The sequence below is a fragment of the Pan paniscus genome, chromosome 5, assembly GCF_029289425.2.
Source record: "Pan paniscus chromosome 5, NHGRI_mPanPan1-v2.0_pri, whole genome shotgun sequence".
In the NCBI taxonomy this organism is placed as follows: Eukaryota; Metazoa; Chordata; class Mammalia; order Primates; family Hominidae; genus Pan; species Pan paniscus.
Genome location: NC_073254.2, coordinates 110,083,548 through 110,106,318, shown reverse-complemented (window position 1 = coordinate 110,106,318; position 22,771 = coordinate 110,083,548). Strand labels below are relative to the sequence as shown.

Here is a 22,771-nt window from a genome sequence, read left to right as displayed (position 1 = left end):
TTGTCCACCCCATTCCCCGTAACCAGCTCTGCAGGGGCAGTTTTGTTAAGCCATGCAACATCAACAACAATATAACAGCACAAAATGGTCTTTAGAAGGTCAAAGAAAACTAGCTTCTCTCAGTTAAAATGACAGTATCCCACTCTTTGTGATCAATCAGATATATTTCTTTTATAGACTCATAGAATTGTAGATCTGGAAGAACACTATTGGTCTTCTAGTTCATGCTTTTCATTTTACAAACATGGAAGCAGGCCCCCAAACAGTTAGGCAATTTGTCCAGATCCACAAAGTTGGTCAATGCTGGAGCTAAACCAAAAGCCCCAAACATCCCTGGTCCACTCCTGTTTCCACTGCACTTCACTTTCATTTCTCTTTTTATTTTCTTTCATTTCATGTTTCATTAAAGAATTTATGGCTTTGTTTCTTTCAACACAAGCTTCTATCTTGGTGTAGGCACATTAATATGTATTACCCATAAATGAACTGGAAAAATGAGATGTCCCTTATAAATCTGCTACTTTTTATGAATTGAACACACCATCCGTGACCTAGAACATTAAATGCTCCACCAAGTTTTGAGTGTTTCCTTATACATGCAAGCTATTATGATTTTTAACTCAATAATTTCTATAGACTAATTGAGGAGACTCAGTGTGGTAGGAGAAAGAATTATAATTTGAAAACTAAGAATGGAGAAAACAAATCAGAATTGAGACCCTATATGGGAGACAGGAAAATCCTGAAAACATTCCACGAAAATGAAGGACTAATAAGAAGCCAGAATAGAAAATATTTGTCTTCTTACTAGATAATAAAGAATTTAGCAGCAATTTCCTAGTCATTGACAGAAGCCAGGTGAACTCGATCTTACCCCGTGGCTTAGGGTCATTATAACTGAATTGTGTTATTTAGAATGCTATTCTAATTCCGTTGAAAAAATGATTCCAGATAACAAACCTCACAAATATTTTATCTTTTATTGGAATACCAAAGAACTAATAATTCTTCACAGAGGCATCTTTGTAATTGGGTATTAGAAACCATTATATATAGCAGAGCAAAGTTTATACTATGTGGTTTGCATTGTGATAAGTTATTGTTTATAAAGTGTTTGGAGTAATTGTAGCATAAAAAATAAACCTATGGCTTTTACTTTCAGCCAAGATGGAGTAATAGGTTCTAGATTTACCCTTTCTCCTAAAACAACTATAGAAACAGATAAAATATATGAAATAATGATTTTTTAAGACATGGGACATCAGGAACCAAAAGATAGTAATCCCCTGGAAAGGAAAACAAACTGAACTCAGCATACTGCTTTGAGAGTTTCTAGGCCATGGCACAGGAAGGAAGAACCAAGGAAGAGCTGGCTGACTCTTCAGTTGAAGAGACAGAGCTAAGAGTCTGGAAAGATGATAATAGAGTTCAGAAAGCAGGGTAGCAGAGAAGAGAGAGCTGCAGAGAGAGAACTCCAGAGATCTTCAGAGAGTTTCCCTTTAATATTCTGCAGAGTACTGATCAGCAGATGCAGGTAAGAAAACTACCCAAGGATGGAGAGACAGCCACCCAAAACAAAGGGAACTCAGAGAACTGGGAATAACATCATTTCCTACCAGCCAGACTAGAAAACACATATGTCAGGGGTCATTAGATAGAGTACTCAGAAGTGTCTTGAATCAGTAGTAGGGAGTAATGAACCCTAGACTAAATGCTGCTTTTCCTATCTAACAAATCTCAAAAGCGAAACCTGAAAGGATCAAACTGCTTCCAGGTAACTCAACTGTGTCTTAGAACAAAGCTCAAGATTATTTATGGGAACACAAAAATATCCAGCATTTAACAAGGTAAATTTTACACTGTCTGGCATCCAATCAAAAATGTTCAGTTATGCAAAGAAGCAAGGAAATATAACTCACAATGAAGATAAATAACAATAAAAACTGAACCAGAAGATGTTAGAATTAACAGACAAGGACATTGCAGTAGTTATTATAACTATATTCCAAGTGTTCAAAAAGTTAGAAGAAAGATTGAACATCTTAAGTAGAGACATGGAAGATTTTTTATAAAAGACCAAAGGGGACTTTTAGAGATAAGGACCACAGTGTCTGAGATGAAAATTATACTGGAAAAGATTGATGGCAGATTAGACCTTGCAGAAGAAGAGATTAGTGAACTCGAAGGGTTAGCAATAGAAAATAACCAATGTGGCTAGGCATGATGACTCAAGCCTGTGATCCCAGCATTTTGGGAGGCCGAGGTGCGCAGATTATTTGAGGTCAGGAGTTCAAGACCAGCTTGGCCAACATGGTGAAACCCTGTCTATACTAAAAATACAAAAAAATTAGCTGGGTATGGTGGCACACACCTGTAATCCCTGCTACTTGGGAGGCTGAAGCAGGAGAATCACTCGAACCCAGGAGACAGTGGTTGCAGTGAGCCAAAGTCACACCACTGAACTCCACCTCAAAAAAAAAAAAAGAAAAGAAACTATCCAATGTGAAATGTAAGAGATTTCTTTAAAGTACCAAAAGAAAAAAAATGGGCATTTGTGAGCGACGGGACAAATGCAGATGGTCTAATATTATATGTAACTCCCCAAGGGAGAAGAGGGGAGAAGACAAAAAAATCGTGGCAAAAATATTTGAAAAAATGATGGCCAAAATTTTTCCAAATTTGGTTAAAACTATCCACGTATCCAAGAAGCTCAAGAAACATGAGGAAAACTACACAAAGGCACATCATAATCAAATTGCTCAAAACAAGTGATCAAGAAAAAGTCCTAAAGGCAACAGAGGAGAAGAAAAGACATTACATACAGAGGAACAAAGATGAGGATGACAGATTTTTCACTGGAAACAATGCAGGTGAAAAGACAGTGGAATGACAATTTTCAAAGTACTGAAAAGAAAAAAAAAAAAAACACCTGTCAACCTGGAATCTATACCCTTCAAAGATAACTTTCAAAAATGAAGGCAGCAGGCTTTTACAGAGAAAAGTTGAAATAATTTATCACTAGTATACCTGCACTGCAAGTAATGTTACCTCTTATTATTTATATCTTTTTAAAAGGTAATTGACTAAACAAAAGTAATGACAATATAGTACAGGGGTTTTAACAAGTAACAAGTAAAATGCATAGTACAATGGCCAGGAAGGGAGAAATGGAAGCATACTACTGTGCTTTACACGACATGGTATGATATCACTGGAAGGCAGATTGTGATAACTTAAAGAAGCATATTATAAATCCTAAAACAACCAATGAAATAACAAAACAACATGCCAATAATTGAAATGAAATTGAATCATAAAAAAATAGTTAACACAAAGAGAGTCAGAAGATGAAGGAAAAGAGAATAAAGAACAAATAGAAAACAAGTAGCAAAATGGCAGATCTAAACCTAGCCAAATCAATTGTCACATTAAACATACATGTTTTAAACACCAGAATTAAAACTCAGACGTTTTCAGATTAGATTTTTTTAAAAAGCAAGACCCAATTATATGTTACTTACAAGAAACACATTTTAAATATAAACACACAAAAAGGTTAAAAGAATAAGAGTAGAAAAAGATATACTGTGCTAACACCAAACAAAAGATGGAGTGACCATGTTAATATGAGACAAAGTAGATTTCAGAGCAAAGAATATTTCCAGGAATTAAAAGGTGACTTCATAGTGATAAAGGAATAAATACTACAAGAAAAAATAAAAACCCTAAATATGTATGCATCTAATAGGATTTCAAACTGCATGAGGCAGAAACTAATAGAATTGCAATAACTGACAGACAAGCCTACAATTGTAGCCGGAAAGTTCAGTACTCCTTCTCAATACATGACGGAACCTATAGAGAGAAGATCAGAAAAGATATTAGAAGACTTGAACAACACTCATCATACAACTTAACCTAATTGATATTTACAGGACATTCCAGCCAACAACAGAATATACATTTCAAGTGCTTATGTAGTATTTACCAAGGTGGGTCACATTCTGGGACCCAAAACAAGTCTCCATAAATTTAAAAGGATTAAAGTCATATGAAGTTTGTTCTGTGACCACAATGGAATTAAATCAGAGAGGATTAACAAAAAGATAACTAAAAACTCCCCCAAATATTTGGAAGCCAAAAAACACATGTGTAAATCATTTGTGCATTAAGGAATAAATCAAAAGGGAAATTTTAAAGCATTAAGAATTGAGTAAAAATTAAACATTTCAAAATTTGCAAGATACTGCTAAAACAGAGTGAAATTTATAGCATTAAAGCCTGTGTTAGAAAAGACAAAAAAGATCTCAGATTAGTGGGCTCAACTACCACCTTAGGAAACTGGAAAAGAAAAAAAGACCCAATTAAACCCAAAGTAAGCAAAATAAAGGATATAACAATGAGAATAGAGATCAGCAAACTAGAAAATAGAATAATTTAAAAAAACTAACCAAAAACTAGTTATTTGAGAATGTCAGTAAAATGGTTAAGCCTCTAGCCAGACTGATCAGAAAGAGAAGACACAAATTTTCAGTGTCAGTAATATGAGAGGTGACATCAGTACAGATTCAACCCATATTAGAAGGAATATTTTTAAAAACTATATATGGGCTGGGTGTGGTGGCTCACGCCTGTAATCCCAGTGCTTTGTGGGGGCCAAAGCAGGAGGATCACTTGACACCAAGAGTTGAAGACCAGCCTGGGTATCATAGTAAGACTGCATCTCTTAAAAAAAAAAAAAAAAAAAAAAAAAAAAGCTGAACATGGTGGCACGGCCTGTAGTCCTAGTTACTCAGGAGCCTGAGACAGGAAGGTCACATGAGCCCCAGGAGTTTGAGGTTGCAGTTAGCTATGATCACACCACTGCACTTCAGCCAGGGCAACAAAGTGAGACAGTGTCTCTTTAAAAAATAAAAAAAATAAAAAGGCCAGGGGCGGTGGCTGACGCCTGTAATCCCAAGACTTTGGGAAGACAAGGTGGGTGGATCACGAGGTCGAGAGATTGAGACCATCCTGGCCAACGTGGTGAAACCCGTCTCTACTAAAAATACAAAAATTAGCTGGGCATGGTAGCGCACACCTGTAGTCCCAGCTACTCGGGAGGCTGAGGCAGGAGAATCACTTGTGAATCCAGGAGGTGGAGTTCGCAGTGAGCCAAGATTGCACCACTGCACTCCAACCTGGCAACAGAGCAAGAATCTGTCTCAAAAAAAAAAAAAAAAAAAAAATATATATATATATATATATATATATATATACACACACACACACACAATTTTATGCCAATAAATTTGACAATTTAAAAAAATGAATTTATAGTTAAAGACTATCCCAGCTCAGAAGTCTTCACAGGTACATTCTACCAAACATTTAAGGAAGAAATAAAACCAATTCTACAAAAAAAAAAAAAAAAAAGCTTTTAGAAAATTAAAGAAGAAGAAATACTTCCCAGCTCATTTTATGAGATCATCATACCCTGATGCTGAAACCAGGCCAGAAAAACTATGTAAGAAAACTACAGACAAATCTCCGTATTGAACATAGATGAAAAATTATTAACAAAATGTTAGCAAATTGAATCCAACAATGTATAAGGCAAACACAGGGCTGGGCGCAGTGGCTTACACCCGTAATCCCAACACTTTGAGACCAAGGTAGGAGGATTGCTTGAGGCCAGGAATTCAAGAGCAGCCTGGGCAACATAGCAAGGCCTCATCTCTACAAAAAAAAATAAGAAATAATTAACCAGGTATGGTGGTGCACACCTGTAGTCCTAGCTACTCAGGAGGCAGAGGCAGGAGATTGCTTGAGCCCAGGAATTCAAGGTTGCAGTGAGCCATGAGTGCCACTGAAGAAAAAGAAAGAAAGAAAAAGAGGCCGGGCACAGTGACTCACACCTATGATCCCGGCACTTTGGGAGGCCGAGGCGGGCGGATCACAAAGTCAGGAGATCGAGACCATCCTGGCTAACATGGTGAAACCCTGTCTCTACTAAAAATACAAAAAAATTAGCCTGGCATGGTGGCGGGCACCTGTAGTCCCAGCTACTTGGGAGGCTGAGGCAGGAGAATGGCGTGAACCCAGGAGGCAGAGCTTGCAGTGAGCCAAGATCGCGCCACTGCACTCCAGCCTGGGCGACAGAGCGAGACTCCGTCTCAAAAAAAAAAAAAAAAAAGAAAAAGAAAGGGAACACAAGGGGAGGGGAGGGGAGGGAAGGAAGGGGAGGAGAGAGGGAGAGAAAGAAATAAAACTTCCTCAGCTCAAAAGGAGCATCTATGAAGCATCTATAGCTAACGTCATACAAAATGGTGAATGGTTGAATACTTTCTTCCTAACATCAGGAAAGCAAGGATATTTAGTCTCATCACCTCTATTCAGCATTGAACTAGAGCTTCTAGACAATGCAGTAAGGTAAGAAAAAGACATTAAAATTATCCAAATTGGAAAAAAAGTAAGAGATCTTTATTCACAGACAACATAATCTTCTATGTAGAAAATACCGTGGAATCTACCAAGAAAAAACAGGCTATGAGAACTAATAAGCAAGGTTTCCAGATACAAGATCAAAATACAAAAATTATTTGTATGTATATACTAGCAGTGAAAAATTAGAAATTGAAATTAAAAGACTGCCATTTACAATGGCATCAAAAATATTCATACTTAGGTATAAATCTGACAAAAGAGATATAAAAGACCTATATACTACCATAAAACGCTGCTGAGGGCCCAGTGTGGTGGTTCACACCTGTAATCCCAGCACTTTGGGAGGCCGAGGAGAGACCAGGAGTTCGAGACCAGTCTGGCCAACCTGGCGAAACCCGTCTCTACTAAAAATACAAAAATTGACCAAGCACGGTGGCGCATGCCTCTTTAATTCCAGCTACTCCGGAGGCTGAGGCAGGAGAATCACTTGAACCCAGGAGGTGGAGGTTGCAGTGAGCCAAGATCGCACCACTGCACTCCATCTGGGTGACAGAGTGAGACTGTCTCCAAAAAAAATTTTCAATTAAAATATTGCTGAGAAAAAAAATTTTTTTTTTTTTTTTTGAGATGGAGTCTTGCTCTGTCGCCCAGGCTAGAGTGCAGTGGCGCAATCTCAGCTCACTGCAACCTCTTCCTGCTGGGTTCACACAATCTCCTGCCTCAGCCTCCCAAGTAGCTGGGATTACAGGCACACGCTACCATGCCTGGCTAATTTTTGTATTTTTAGTAGAGATGGGGTTTCAGCATGTTGGCCAGGCTGGTCTCACACTCCTTACCTCAAGTTATCCACCTGCCTCAGCTTCCCAAAGTCTTGTGATTACAGGCGTAAGCCACCATGCCCGGCTGCTGAGAAAAATTCAAGATGATCTAAATAAAGAGACTGTGTTCATGGGTCAGAAGATTCATTATTGTTAAGATGGCAGTTCTTCCTAAATTCATCAGTAGATTCAGTATAATCTCAGTGAAAATTCCAGCAGTCTATTTTGTAGAAATTGGCAAGCTGATTATAAAATGTATATGGAAATGCAAAGGATCAAACTAACTTTGAAAAAGAGCAAATCAAGACACTATGATAGTAACATAGAAGTAGATATAGAGGCTGGGTACAGTGGCTCACATCTGTAATCCCAGCACTTTAGGAGGCCGAGGTAGGAGGATCACTTGACGCCAGGAGTTTGAGACTAGCCTGGGCAATATGGCGAGACCTCATCACTCATACACACACACACACACACACACACACACACACACACACACACACACACACACACATACACATATATATATATTTTTTTTGAGACAAGTCTTGCTGTGTCACCCAGGCTGGAGTGCAGTGGTGTGATCTCGGCCCACTGCAACCTCCGCCTTCTGGGTTCAAGCGATTCTCCTGTCTCCGCCTCCCAAGTAGCTGGGATTACAGGCACGTACCACCACACCCAGCTAATTTTTGTATTTTTAGTAAAGACGCAGTTTCGCTGTGTTGGCCAGGCTGGTCTCGAACTCCTGACCTCGTAACCTGCCTGCCTCAGCCTCCCAAAGTGCTGGGTTTACAGGCATACAAAAAATATTTTTAAATTAGCCAGATACGGTGATGCACACCTGTAGTGCCAGCTACTGCTGTGAGCTATGGCCATGCCACTGCACTCCAAAGTGATACCCTGTCTCCAAAAAAAAACAAAACAAAAGTAGACAAACATAAAAATAGCAAAAGACAGAGTCCATAAATAGATTCATACATGTAAAAACAACTGATTTTCAGTAAAAGTACAAATAAGCAAGGTTTGTTTCCAAAAAAAAACAAAACAAAAGTAGACAAACATAAAAATAGTAAAAGACAGAGTCCATAAATAGATTCATACATGTAAAAACAACTGATTTTCAGTAAAAGTACAAAGGTAATTCGGGAGAGAAAAGAGTCTTTTTAACAATGCTGCGGGAATGATTGGATATTCCTATGTAAAAGGAAAAAAAGAACCTCAATCCATACCTGTTACCTACACAAAAATTAACTCAAAGTGGGCCATAGACCTAAATGTAAGGGCTAAAAAAATAACACTTCTAGCAGAAAACATAAGAGAAAATCTTTATGACCTTGGTTTAGTTTTTTAGATGTGACACCAAGATGGTTTTTTGGCTTCATCAAATAAAGACTTTCTGTTCCTTGAAAGACACTTTTAAGAGAATCAAAAGACAAGCTACAGACTGGGAAAAAATTTTTACAAGTCATGTATCTGATAAAGGACTTTTATTCAGAATATATGAAGAACTCTTAAAACTGAAAAATAAGAAAACAACCCAATTAAAAATGGGCAAAGAATCGAAATAGACATTTTTTCAAAGAAAATATACAGAGGTCAAATAAACACATGAAAGATTCTCAACAACTTCAGGCATTAGAGAAAGCAAATTAAACCCAAAAAGAAATATAATAGACCTATTACAATGTCCAAAACTAGAAAGACTGACCATACCAAATGTTGGCAAGGATGTGAAGGAACTGGAACTCATAAACTGCTGGTGGAAATGTAAAATGTTACAGCCACTTTGGAAAACAGTGGCAGACTCTTTAAAAGTTATGCTTACACATACCATATGATACATTCTACTCACAGGTATTTACCCAAGAGAAGTGAAAGCATATGTCCATCCAAAGAATTGTATGTGAATGTTCACAGCAGCTTTATTTGTAAATAAATACTGGAAACAACCCAAATATCCACTAATAGATGAATGGATAAAAAAAAAGTTACGCTATATTTATACAATAGGATGCTAAGTAATAAAGGAACAAACTTGATATGTGCAGCAACATGAATGAATGGTGAAATAATTATGCTGAATAAAAGAAGCCAGATATAAAAGAATATGTAGTTTATGATTCCATTTATATGAAACTCTAGAAAATGCAAGCTAATATAGAATGTCAGAAAGCTGATCAGTCGTTGCAGCGGTGGGGTACAGAGGGGTACAAGGGAAAAATTATTACAAGGGCCTTAAGGAGACTTTTGGTGATGATGGATTTGTTTACTATCTTTATTGTGATGATGGTTTCACAGTTACGTACACAATCAAAACATCAAATTGCTCACTATAAATATGTGCAGTTTATTGTATGTTAAAGCTGTTTTAAAAAAATAAGAAAGCCAAAAAGAAAGTAGGACTCGCTACTGGAATTCTTACTACTCTAGCAAACATTACAGAAAAACTATGTAACTATATAAATTAATTACAGATACTGTATTTTAAAATACCTCAGTGGGGCCAGGCACAGTGGCTCACGCCTGTAATCCCAGCACTTTGGGAGGCCGAGGCGGGTGGATCACCTGAGGTCAGGAGTTCAAAACCAGCCTGGCCAAGATGGCGAAATCCCGTCTGTACTAAAAATACAAAAATTAGTTAGGCACGGTGGCACATGCCTGTAATTCCAGCTACTCGGGAAGCTGAGGCAGGAGAATCACTTGAACCCAGGAGGTGGAGGTTGCAGTGAGCTGAGAATCGCACCATTGCACTTCAGCCTGGGCGACAAGAACAAAACTCCCTCTCAAAAAAAAAAAGAAAAGAAAAAGAAATACTTCAATGGATATTTTTTAAAGCAAAGAACCTTTTGTAAAAGTAATCTTGACTGTTGAATGCATCTTTTTTCATGACTGCTATTGTGATATATTGTGTTTCCTTAAAGGGGATGTACATCAGTTCAGCTGGGATAACGACAGCACGATTCCACATCTTTCTAAGAGCTGAGCAACTATAGCATTACGGCAATTGTGCTTTGCCTTGAAGTGGCAGAGGGCAGATGCAATAGCTGACTCTACTGAGTCTTCAGTGTGCAGACAGTTTGGTTCACTTGTTAAATATGTATTGTGATTTGATGTTTACTCTACTTGGCATCTCAGCCAAATTTCACCTTAGGAACTTACATATACTTCATCAAGACAACATTACAAATACTTCAAAATGATTCATTTCCTCTTCACACAAATCTAAGTTAGTCCTTGCATAGAGGCTATTTACATGTGAAATTTCTTTTTCAGCCTACTAACAAAATCAGAACCACCAAGTTTTAAAATACCAATGTGTTTTAAATGTTTTAAATGTTCTATTAAAAGATCTGGCTTTGTTACCATGGGGTAAAAGAATGCGGTAAGTAGGAAGCATAAAAGTCAGCTGTGGAACTTGACTTTACAGATATGTTTCCTGAGCTCATTGTACAGAGTAAGCACAAATATGCTGATTGGTAATTCCCCTCCTTCCTGCCATGCTCATGGCAGTGGGACACAGGAACCATGATGTTCTTTCTCACCTCCTCTCTCTGATCCTACAGCTGTGGTGACTCAGCCTTTCTTTCTTTCTTTCTTTGTTTCTTTCTTTCTTTCAGGGTGTGAACGGCATGTCTGTGGATGAGAAGCCTGACTCCCCCATGTATGTGTATGAGTCCACAGTCCACTGCACCAACATCCTCCTGGGCCTCAATGACCAGCGGAAAAAGGATATTCTCTGTGACGTGACTTTGATCGTGGAGAGGAAGGAGTTCCGGGCCCACCGGGCTGTGCTGGCCGCATGCAGTGAATACTTTTGGCAGGCGCTGGTTGGACAGACAAAAAATGATTTGGTGGTCAGCTTGCCTGAGGAGGTACAGTAATTTGGTTTGTGTGATTGTTAATGAATGTTTATTGACTTACAGAAAACTGGCTGACTAGGAGCTAGAAGATGTACTAGGTGCCACGTCCCCACTCAGGAGTTGATGTCCAAGTCACATGTTAGGTCTGTGGCATAGTCAGTTTCTATTTGATACACTTAAAGTCTCAGAGGCACAGAATGTGAATATCTTTCTTGAAGGGAACTGAACCTCACCTGTGGCTCAGTCACTTGTAGTTTCTAGTTCACTTACCCTTCAGGTTTTGAGTGGTTCAGCCTAAGTTTGGCACAGTCCTAGATGTGGGATCTGAATCATTGCTATGATTTCTGTCTTTCAGATGGTGTAAGGATCACTAGATTTCCCTTGAGAGTAAAAGATCGAAAGCATTCACAGCACCTTCTTTGCTTGGGGGAAAAATAAAAGCAACTAGTAATTTTCACCATTAATTCAGTAAGATTCTAAGAAGTGTAAACTTGCTTTTCTCACCATTGTTGAAAACAGCCCACTCAGGTTTCTTAATTACATCAGTGAATACGGTTATTTTGGCACTTTGGGAACACTAGTAGCTGGACCTGGTCTGTCCAGAGATGACATTTAATTGGATGGTTTAAGTTGTAGGAACCCAAAAGATGGGCTTCACAATGGCAAACCATTAAATGGTCACCCTTTGAACCATATATACACTACCTCTTGGTTCATCATCCTGACTTCCGTCATTCCTATGGGACTAAGGATGATACTTTGTGTTCGGGCAGAATCATTCCCTGTGTACCACCAGCGCGGTGTGCAGCTCTTGGGCCACCACCAACAGTTACACCAGCTGTGTACTTTGTAACTCCCAGGAGTACAACTCACATCCATAGTTTTTGCAAATAGATTCCCTAGAGTTGTGTGGTGTTTGCCTAAGCAGCTCTTCACAGCGATCTTAGGAGAAACCAAAGACCCCATCACCCAGATATGATGCTGATAGTTACAACCAGTATTAAATCACAGAAGTCACAAACCAGATGCCTTCAGGGGCCTGGCAAATAATATAAATGAGTGAAGTAGGTTGTATATAGGACAGTAGGAAGTGATGGGGCAAGCACCTGCTCCACCAAAAGACGTCTAAATTCAACAAAAAACAAGAAGCCAGGTGCAGTAGAGTGCACCTGTAGCCCCAGCTACTCAGGAGGCTGACACAGGAGGATCCCTTGAGCCCAGCAGTTCGAGACAAGCCTGGGCAACATAGCAAGACCCCATCTTTAAAAAAATAATACCTTGGGAGGCCGAGGCGGGCAGATTATGAGGTCAGGAGTTTGAGGCCAGCCTGCCCAACATGGTGAAACCCCATCTCTACCAAAAATACAAAATATTAGCCAGGCGTGGTGGTGCGTGCCTATAATCCCAGCTACTCGGGAGGTTGAGGCAGGAGAATGGCTTGAACCTGGGAGGCGGAGGTTGCAGTGAGCTGAGATCACACCATTGCACTCCAGCCTGGGTGACAGGGCGAGACCCTGTCTCAAAAATAATAATAATAATAATTAAAATTTTAAAACACTATTTGTGTTTGTCTATTTGATAGACAAACAAGATATGGGTAGTGGAGATTTCTTCAAATCCCAGACCCTTGTTAAGCAACATCTGCTATTACCCCTGCTGAGCAGGAAGGCAGCCAGCTGATAAAAATGAGGACTGGGGCCAGGTGCAGCAGCTCACACCTGTCATCCTGGTACTTCAGGAGGCCAAAGCGGGAAGACCACTTGAGTTCAGGAGTTCAAGACTGTCTTGGGCAACATAGGGAGACCCCCATCTCTACAAAAGATTTAAAAATTAGCTAGAGGTGGTGGCACACACCTGTGGTCTCAGCTACTCAGGAGGCTGAGGAGGGAGGATCACTTGAGCCCAGGAGATCGAGGCGGCAAGTGAGCCGTGATCACACCAGTGCACTCCAGCCTGGGTGACAGAGTGAGAACGTGTCTCAAAAAAATAAATAAATAAATAAATAAGGACTGCATAAGCACTAGCGTTTTCACATTCGTATCCTTGTTACATACTCAAAATAGAACGCTCCATTACCACTCCACATACCACTAGCAAGTAGGTAGCTAGAGAGATCCCAACACTAGAAGCAAAAGGACAGATCAGCTAAATGACATACTGGGGCTGGGATAAGGAGTGGGGACTGGGTACCAAGTAACGGGAAGGCCGAGGAATGGCAGCTGCACTGTAGCCAGGGGATCCTGAGCTGGCCTTTCCTTAACTGCGCTGTTGGGGACATACTTAACTAGCTGTCCTGCCATGAGGACTAGGTGAGATGATAACAAAAATTCTCAGCACAGCCCTTATCCTCTAGTAGGCATTTGACAAACATAAGTCTCTTTTTAAAAGTGGAGTCTTGCTCTGTTGCCCAGGTTGGACTGGAACTCTTGAGCTCAAGGGATCCTCCTGCCTTGAATTATTTACCAAAAATACAATACCAAGGCAGTAAAGTGTAAAGGAAACTGGGATACAAATGTATATGACATAACCTTAAAGCTTCTTTTTAGATCAAATCCCTGATAATTGCTTATTTCCATGGCATTGGAAAAGGCATTTTAAATAAGAGGCACACTGTATAGACATCGCACAAAAATCTATTTGGCCTTTTAAGTGAGAATTTGCTGTGTGTTCTCATTTAAGTGAGAATTTGCTGTGTGTTGATTTTCTTTCTTCCTCCCCCTGTAAAATGATTATCATCCCTGCATCATCTACATCCTCGAAACCATTGAAACATTCTGGTTGCTCACGTATCTGAAATCTTCAGGTAGAACTAGATCCTTTTTTTCTTATGAAACGCAAATTCATACTCTCAGTAATCCAGCTCTAAGTATCTTGTTGATGGAACATGCAAGCCAGCCCCAGTGGCATTTTCTTTTGAGGCTCTGTCATTGTTTCTGAGGCCTCCTTTGAAGAGCCCTCCCCCTCTGCTCAGGGCACCTGCCTGTGGACCCACGTGCCGGGCATTGTTTTCCTGACTTGCTGTGTGCACACTGAAATGTCCCTGCAGGCTCAATGGTAATTGTCACACTTAGCTCAGTGAGTGATTTCATAAAATTTGAATTAAGTGGTAAATAAGCAGACATTCTAAATACTACCTTAGAAAGTCGCTTTCTGGAACTAATCGGCATTTGGTTCATAGGATATAAGAAAAACCATTAGATTAGCTCCTTGGAAATCTTTAAACCTCATCATAATCCTATCGCCGAATTTGAATCAACTTCTGGCCCTGCCCTCCTCTTAGTCACATTTGACCCATCTACACTCTCTTGGCAGCCAACCGCTGTGCTCCTCAAGGGGGCCAGCACAGCCAGGCCTGAGAGTTCCTCCTAGGAGCCTGAAACTTCCGAACACAAACTGCCACTCCTCCCCGCAACTCCCCATCCACTTTAGGCCAAACCCAGATCTGCCATCCAGAGACTGTCCAGTTGTGCAATTCCACCCCCAAATCCCAATTCCTGATGAGCCACGCCATTACCAGCACATTAGAGCCGCTCACAGAGCCCAGCATAGCCTCTAAACTGAAAGACAGACAAAAATAGAGGGAGGCCTCCTTCTAGAAATCAAGGAATAATTGAATTATCTTGCGTTTTTAAAAAAAAACAAATGACAATCCCTAGGATTTCTAGGACTTGAGTGTTTGTTCCCCACTGAAAAACACACCCAAGTAATTGTGTCAGCAAATAGTAGGAGATAAGCCACTGTACTTAAGTACTTTCATTACATAATAAAGCAGATCATTCAATTTTATAATGAGTAAGTATATGTTTTGCTAAGAGATGAAGAGAAAGTAGTTGATGTGCTAAGCATTGCAGGGCCGTTCTTCCACTGCTCATTAGTATGACACCTCCTTAGCTATAGTCATGGAGGCCATTTCGGGCTGGATGCCAACCATGACGGAAGTAGCATCACAACTATGAAGTTCAGTCTTATGGCGTGTCAAGTTCAGAGGACAGGGAGGGGATGTGCTTCCTTAGAAGATGCTCAGCCCACAGTGGGTTTGCACATCAACACTATTCTTACGTGGCTGCTTGGCTGCCTGACAGAATGCTAGGGGAAAAGTGGCTGTTAAAAGGTTACTGCCAAGGTCTCACCACCTTTCTCTGGCTTGCTTCCTGTGTCCTTGTACCCTCTAGAGAAGGGGACAGGTTCATGCAGGGAACAGCTACAGGCTGGGGGTGAGTATGGCCCCTGCAGGTAGACCTTATGTTTTCCTCGGTATAAATAGATTTCAGGTTTGTGCTCGCTTGTGCTCACTATCTTTTGCTTTCTTTCTCTCTCTCACTCAACATTTTGGGGCAAATCTCACTTTTCAGTGCTATACAGGAAAGAAAGCTGACCCAGAAGGATTCTAAAGAAAAGGCATTTGTTGTTAAGTCTTAACCACAGGCTGCAATAAAGAACATTCCTGCAGCAGTACTGCCAAGCACAGATGCCAACAAGGAAATTATGGAATCTTCTTGTCTGGAAGTTTTTAGAGGATATGAAAGCTGTTAATGTCTCTGGGATGGTTTAGGTTCAGTCTTAAGGAAGCAATAAGACAGTCATGATTATCTTTGGGCAACCCTTTCAGTATGTAATAGTACAGAAAGTAGTTAACGCCACAGCACAGGGTGACAACAGCATTCTGAGCCTGAGGGTGAGGGCAAGGGAAGGTGGAGTTTTGGTGGGAAACAGGGGTGAAGTCTTCGGGAAGTGGCATGACCAGGATGAGAAGGGCAAAACACTCACTTAGCCCAGAGCACGAGCCTGCCCTTTGGCCTCACCCCATTCACCTAAACAAAACTCTGAAGAAGACACCACCACTCTTTACCTGAAAAAGAGTAATGGGCAGATTTTTTTAAACTAGGATCATCATCAGCCTTGAGGGGCTGGGAAAACCACACTCTGGGCCTTGGTATCACTGCATGTGAGGTCTTCAGCAAACCAGTCTTCCTCTCTGGGCTTCTGTTTCCTCACTCATTTATTTATTCATTCAACAAATATTTGTCAAGACCCTGCTATGTAACCAGGAGACATCATTCTAGGTGCTGGGCGAACCTAGCTCACATTCCAGTGGGGAGGAGGAGGAAAAAGAGGAAATTAATCAGTGTTAAATATGCTTTGTTAGATGCCATTGAGGAAAATAAAACAGAGAAGGGAGTTAGGGTACAAGTATTACAATTTTAAGAAGAGTGGTCAAGAAAAGCCTGTTCAAGGGGGTGACTTTTGAAGAGAGACCTGGAGCAGGTGAGGGAGCTGGCTGTGCTGATGTCTAGGGAAAGGGTGAGCCAGACAGGAGGAATCGCAAGGAGGCTGTGGTGGGCAGGGCGTGTTTGCCACCCAGGAGCAGAGTGAGCCAAGGCAGGGTGGGGAGAGGTGAGTCAGAGAGGTGATGGTCCAGACTGTGCACCTCACTGAGCGATTGGCCTTTTTTTGGAACGAGCTGGCCACTGGAGAGTTTCACAGGTCATTTTGAGTGCCACGTGAAAATAAATTGAAAGAGGGCCAGGGCAGAAGCAGGGAAAAGACACAAGAGGCTAAGACAGCAACCCAGGTGTGACCTGATGGCCTACACCAGGATGATAGCAGTGACATGGTGGTTGGTGTCAGATTCTGGTGATATTTTGAAGGTAGAGCTCATGGGAATTTCTTATATGTTGGATACAAGGTGGGAGAGAAAGAGAGGAGTCACAGATAACATCCAGGCTTAGGGCCTCAGCTATTGGAAGAATGGAGTTGGCATTAACTGAGATGGGTGAAGTGAAGACTGAGAGGAGTAGGATTGGGGACTCGGGTAGAATTGGGAGTTTTGTTTATTTGTTTGTTTAATTTTTGAGACAGAGTCTCACTGTGTTGCTCAGGCTGGAGTCCAGTGACACAATCTCAGCTCACTGCCACCTCCACCTCCCAGGTTCAAGCAATTCTCCTGCCTCAACCTCCCAAGTAGCTGGGATTACAGGTGTGCACCACCACGCCTGGATAATTTTTGTATTTTCAGTAGAGACGGGATTTTGCCATGCTGGCCAGGCTGGTCTCGAACTCCTGACCTCAAGTGATCCACTTGCTTCGGCCTCCCAAAGTGCTGGGATTAAGGCGTGAGCCACCACGCCCGGCCTTCTATTTTGTATATATTAAGTTTGAGATGCCTGTTGACATCTAAGTAAAGATGTCTAGTATGCAGTTGGACTTACATGGCCAGAACTCATGGGAGAAGTCTATCCTAGAGATAAAAATTGTAATACCAGAATATTGGGAATACTGAAAGCAACAGGACTACATACGATCACCAAGGAAGTGAGTGGAGATAGAAAGGAAAAGAAGTCCCAGGATTGAGCCTTGGAGCTTTCTCGAATTAACAGGTCAGGGAGATGAAGAGGAGCCGGCAAGGTAGACCAAGAAGGAGCAAGCCTGATGTGGGAGGAAAAGCAACAAAGCATAGTGCATGGTAAGCCAGGTGAAGAAAGCATTTCGAGGAGGAGAGAGTCATCAACTAGGTCAAATGATGCTGACTGTCAGCTAAGATGAAGGCCAAAAACTGACCATCTGGCAATTTGGAGGCCATTTGTGATTTTGTTGAGCACTTTTGGGGGAGCAGTAGAAACAAAAACCAATTTGATTGTGTTCTAGAGAGAATAAGGCTTTTTGAGTGAAAGGGAACAGAGAAGTAGATCAGTAGCTGGAGGGAAACGGTGTCAAAAGAGGTTTCATTTGGTTTTTCATTTTAAGTAGGAAGAAATCCCAACATGTTTGTACTCTGTGGTGAAGATTACCATTGCTCACCCACACCCAGTTTTCCTCTTTCCTAGACACACAGGAAGACTAAATTTGTAATCAGGTAGGCCATATGACTAGATCTAGCTGATGAAGTGTGAGGTGAGGACTCTGCTCCAAGGCAGTCAAAAGTAGGTATAAGCTCTTTATGCTTTGTCCCATCCATGTAGCTGGTGTCAAAGGACTCTAGAGTGATGAAGCTGTAGCCTAGGTCCCTGAGTCACTGTTGGAAGAGAGCCAGCAAAAGCCATCTGACTCAAATCAGACTCTGACATGATGAGAAATAAACTTTTAAGTTAATTAAGCACTTAAGATTTGGTGTTTCTGGATGTGAAGGCAATCTGGCTGCAACATCTGTCACCCCAACATCGCCAGGTTGATTGGGCTGATCTGGCTGGCTCGGTGGGTGTCGTTTCCCTCCCTCACTGCTCCACGTGTGTCCCTTCTGAAGCTGCAGGCTTGGTTGAAGAGGACGACCTTCCCTGATAGAGGAGGACCGTTCTTCATTCACAAGTATATACATAGCTGTGCTGCCTGCTAGAAGCTCCAAACAATCTCTCAAGATGTGGTGTTTTATTTGTTAGCACAGCAAAGCCTAACCTGTCCTAATACCTGGGCTGAAGGGAAAGTTCCAAAAGAGAGAGAAAACTTGATGATACAGGAGACAGAAGTTCAGTTGCCTTCAGTATGCAACAGAGGATGGGATCTACTAACCAAATGGCCAGACTCAGTAAGTCACATCCTAATCTGAAAATGATGGATTGGGGCTGGATGATCTCTGAGATCCTAGCCTGTGTCACACAGGTTTACAGTCCTTGAACTTGGCTAGCTTCCTGTTGGAGGAAGAGAGAAAAAATCCTGTTGGTCAGGAAGAGTGGAGGGATGTTTGGATTGAGAGGTAGGGAAAAGCCATAAAGATGGGGGGCAAACTGGCCAGGAAGGGAGAGAACCACAGGACTCCAGAAGAGGCACAAGCTCAGTTCTCCCACTTTTATGACTTTTCCCTGACTTTTCAGAAAGGGCCTTCCTTACAGGCATTCACAGGAGATGACAGCTAAAGAGCGGAAAGAGACTTCTGGGCTATCTGATCACCTAGAACATAGGCGGATCATGGCTCTTTAACCATGTCAGAAGGTGTTAAGATTTTGAGAAAATTAGTTCACATTTAATGACCTCAATTTCAATATGAGTGTACAAGGAGTAACAATGCTAGTTACCAGTTTGACTTGCAGGGCCACTGTTCAGATAAATGAAATGTGATGTGTTAAACTTCTTGGAAGGATGGTGCTATAGAAACAGTAGGTGTTATTATTCCCCTAAAAGGAAAGAACAGTCTTCTCTGATGAAATGGCTGTTACCTCAGAATCCTCATTAAAAGCTGTGGTGCAATTTTCCAAGTTGCGTTAGTAAGACTTGGCAGCAGATGAAAAAAAAGCAAATAAATAAGAAGTCAAAATATTTCAGGTAACTACTTGCTGGCAAATGAGAAGTTTTCAAGTCCTAGAATCATACTGATAATTTTGAAATGCCTAAAGGCAGAACTTATTTATAGTAACGCAGAGGTGACTGCTAGCCCTGAAATGTGGTCCTCAGTCTCGGATGGAGTTGCGGTAAGGCAGCGCCACAGAAAGGGGAGCTAATACTATTGTGACTCCAGCCCTGGAGGCTGTGGCGCTGATACAGAGGGAGGGAAATCTAGTGTGAAAATAGCCACAGCAATAGCTAATTTTAAAACTGAGACACATAAGCTGTTTCCAAACCTCTTACATTTTTTAAATCCTGAGGCCAGTAAGCCTATTTAAAGAAACTTATGCAGAAATGTGTTCCTCTTTTGGCATAGTAGTAGGAGTTGAGTAGACAAAAACCTAAGACATATCTAAAAATCATTTTAAGTGACCTGATTTCAAAGCCGTTTTTAAGATTTCTTTTCACTATGTCTATTTATCCCTATCTGATGTAGGATGACCACAATAATCAACATTTTGAAATAGATTTATGACAAGGCCTCTGAAAGTAAACTTGTTTGCATCAATTTTTTTAAAATAGTTACCAGAGTATCTATTCATTTTTAAACTCCTCTGTATATGAACAAAATATCCTTTATGTTTCTTTCTTTCTCCCATTATGGAGTCTCTTAGCTATTTCAATTAAAATTAATAATAGCTTTAAAGACAAAGTTCAGAGCTATAAAGTTCCTCACTTGATCAGTCATCATAACTATTATTTTGTCGTAGTTAATCATAGAACCCGGGCCTTTACCAAGGTACTTAATTAAACTTTTTAATTTATGATAAGAATTTAAATAGCACTTGTGAGAGTTTTTCAAAATTATTTCTACTTCCCATCCAGATTACACCCTACACCCTTGGAAAAAAAAAAAAAAAAGGTGTGACAAAGAGACATCATGGCTGTCAGCCAAGGGTATTGTAGGTCACGCCAGCACGAACTGGCAGCAAGCCATTGTCCAATTAGCATGGCTTCATCCTTGCAGAGTAATCACTCTTTGAGTAGATGGTTGAGTCACTCACGATGCAGTGGTGCTTCACTTGAGCCAGTCCTTCTTAGAATAGGTTTCCTGTTCACTGTTAATACCTGTCCTCATTTGCCAATACAAGTGCAGGATCATTTAGGCTGAAAGCTGAATAGAAGGCAAACATTGATTATGTATCTCATTTCTCTTGCTTCCTGAAAACTGAGATTGCAGTTAAACAGTGAAAGCACGGTGTGTTTTTTAAGTGAGTTACAAGAAAACACAGTTTCCACACCAAAATACTCAGAGTTAGAATCCAAGAGTCAGTTTTTGTTCTGTCTTTTCTTTGGCAGCTTTAACATTTGGCACAAATCTGAGGATATCAATAAAGTTACCTAATAATCTTAATGGATTCGCATTCCATTCAAAAATTTGGAATGTCACCAAACGTCTTCAGGTTTCAACTCCATTGTTGGGGTGTTCATGACATTTCTGGTGGGTGTGCAGTTATAAAAGCAGACAGCTTTTGAAAGAGGCCCTTCTTATGGTGAGAACACCTGGAATCTTGGTTGGATAAGCTGTAAGCCAGGAAATTGATTCAGGAATTTTTTAATAAAATGGATCATACCCAGGCATTGGAGTGATGCATGGTGGTCAGTTAAAAAAAAGGGGGAAAAAAGAAAGAAAGCTGTTCTTAAAAGCACAAAGAAAATAGAATAAAATTGTGGGCACTAATCAGTTAAAACCTTTATTTTCTTGTTTGGGTTCTGAACCAAATTGCAGGCTAGAAAAGAATTGGCTTGTTTTGCTTTGAGGAGTGGAGAAGCAATTAAATAATAGCACTTTTGGTTTCCTGGGATCTCGGAAATGTTCTTTTTTGCCATTAACTTGGTACACATAGTAAAATTCATCACTTTGCCATAGACTCCTAAAATATGTTGACAGTCTCTGTAACTGACATTGGCACCACCTCCAAGCCAGCTAGTAATGCGGTGAGCTTTGCTGAGATGGACTTTCGTGTGCAGCCTGGCGAAGGCTGTTTGTGAAAAAGTTAATGCATTCCACACCCTGGGTGGGATGGAGCCAGGCCTCCAACGTGAGCACATTTTTGACTGACTGGCAGCAAAGAGAAATACTGGCAGCTGTTCCCAGGCAAGGCCAAAAGTTGGCCAAGGGAGGAAAAAAAAAATGCTGGGATTTAGCCAAGGAAAGATTCCTGGGCTTAGAAGAAAACCAAAGGAAGGATACAGAAGGTCACAATTACAGGCCTCCAGCTTGTTGAAGAAACACCTATTTCATTTTATCTTCTGTTTTATAAAGGACAGTTATTAAATGTCATTGTTACTCATTTTTTCCTGATTATTTTTAAGCCATCATTTTCTATTGATTTCTTTAATTTTTGTATTCTTTATATGCAAAACCAAATGACAGCTTATTCTTCCCAAAAGTGTTACATAGATGACATCATTCCTGGAGGTGGCATTAACAACCAGAACTGGGTAGGGCAGGGCAGTCTATGAGCAGTGGCCACACCCTTGGGTTTATCAAGCCAGGTTGAGTGGCACCAGTCAAATGGAAGGTTTATGTGGGTCACTTTGAAGATCTGTCCAGAGAAACCCTTCTGATGCCTCCCTGCTTATCTGTTGTTCTTGTTTTGTATGACAGTTAAGAAAAGAGAAGTGTAAGGAAAACAGGAAGTTACTAAAAAGGCCAGGAGAATGGCTGTTAACAGACAGGACCCTCAAGCGTCTTGCTCTATAAAGATGAACACTCTACTACCATGAGAGGCGTTCTGATGTGTGCACTGTTTGTTTCCCACTGAATGCCTTAGTCTATGTGGGAGTATTCTTTGTGTTTCTTATATCTGCCAAGTGGATCTGTAGTAGCCCAGGAATTGAATTGTACCCTACAAATAGGAAGGTGGAAAGATTAAAAATGTGGAACACCCAGATTCAGGGTAAGAACTTCATAGTTTGGGAAATCAGGGAAGATAACTGAAGATACTAAGGGAAGATAATTGAAGCACAGTTTTCGTAACTGGAGATTTTTTTGGATGAGTTAAATGCATTCAATTTACGAGGTGTTCATGTAGAGAAGTGCAGTAACCTTTCAAAGTTCTGTTTAACAAAGTCTTTCCATTCCTTCTATTTAAGGCTGCTTTAGTAGATGTTGACCAGATGTCTCATTCACTGACAAGAAGTAGCAGCATCCCAACTATACAGGAGGGATTTCAGCTATATTAAAGGAGGATTTTATGACAGTATAAGATGCTAGACATGGGAGAGAGGCACCAAAAAATACAGAATTACGTTCAGAGGAGCATGCATGTGTGTGTGTGCCCATGTGCATGTGTTTAAACCAGATGCTTAATAAGACAAAATCCTTAAGTACAACACTTCATAGAAGCA

The 22,771-nt window shown here is 40.7% G+C and overlaps 1 protein-coding gene across 4 annotated transcripts in view; it reads left to right on the top strand.

The window, feature by feature from the left end:
* Nucleotides 1-22,771, top strand: part of BACH2 (BTB domain and CNC homolog 2) — a 369,771-nt gene that overhangs the window by 275,173 nt on the left and 71,827 nt on the right. For all 4 annotated transcript variants that reach the window (XM_034962528.3, XM_034962530.3, XM_034962532.3 and 1 more), the window contains one exon: nt 10,862-11,116. In XM_034962528.3, coding sequence (XP_034818419.1) covers nt 10,874-11,116 — 243 coding nt within the window. In that variant the 5' untranslated portion in view covers nt 10,862-10,873. The remainder of the gene's footprint in view (nt 1-10,861; nt 11,117-22,771) is intronic.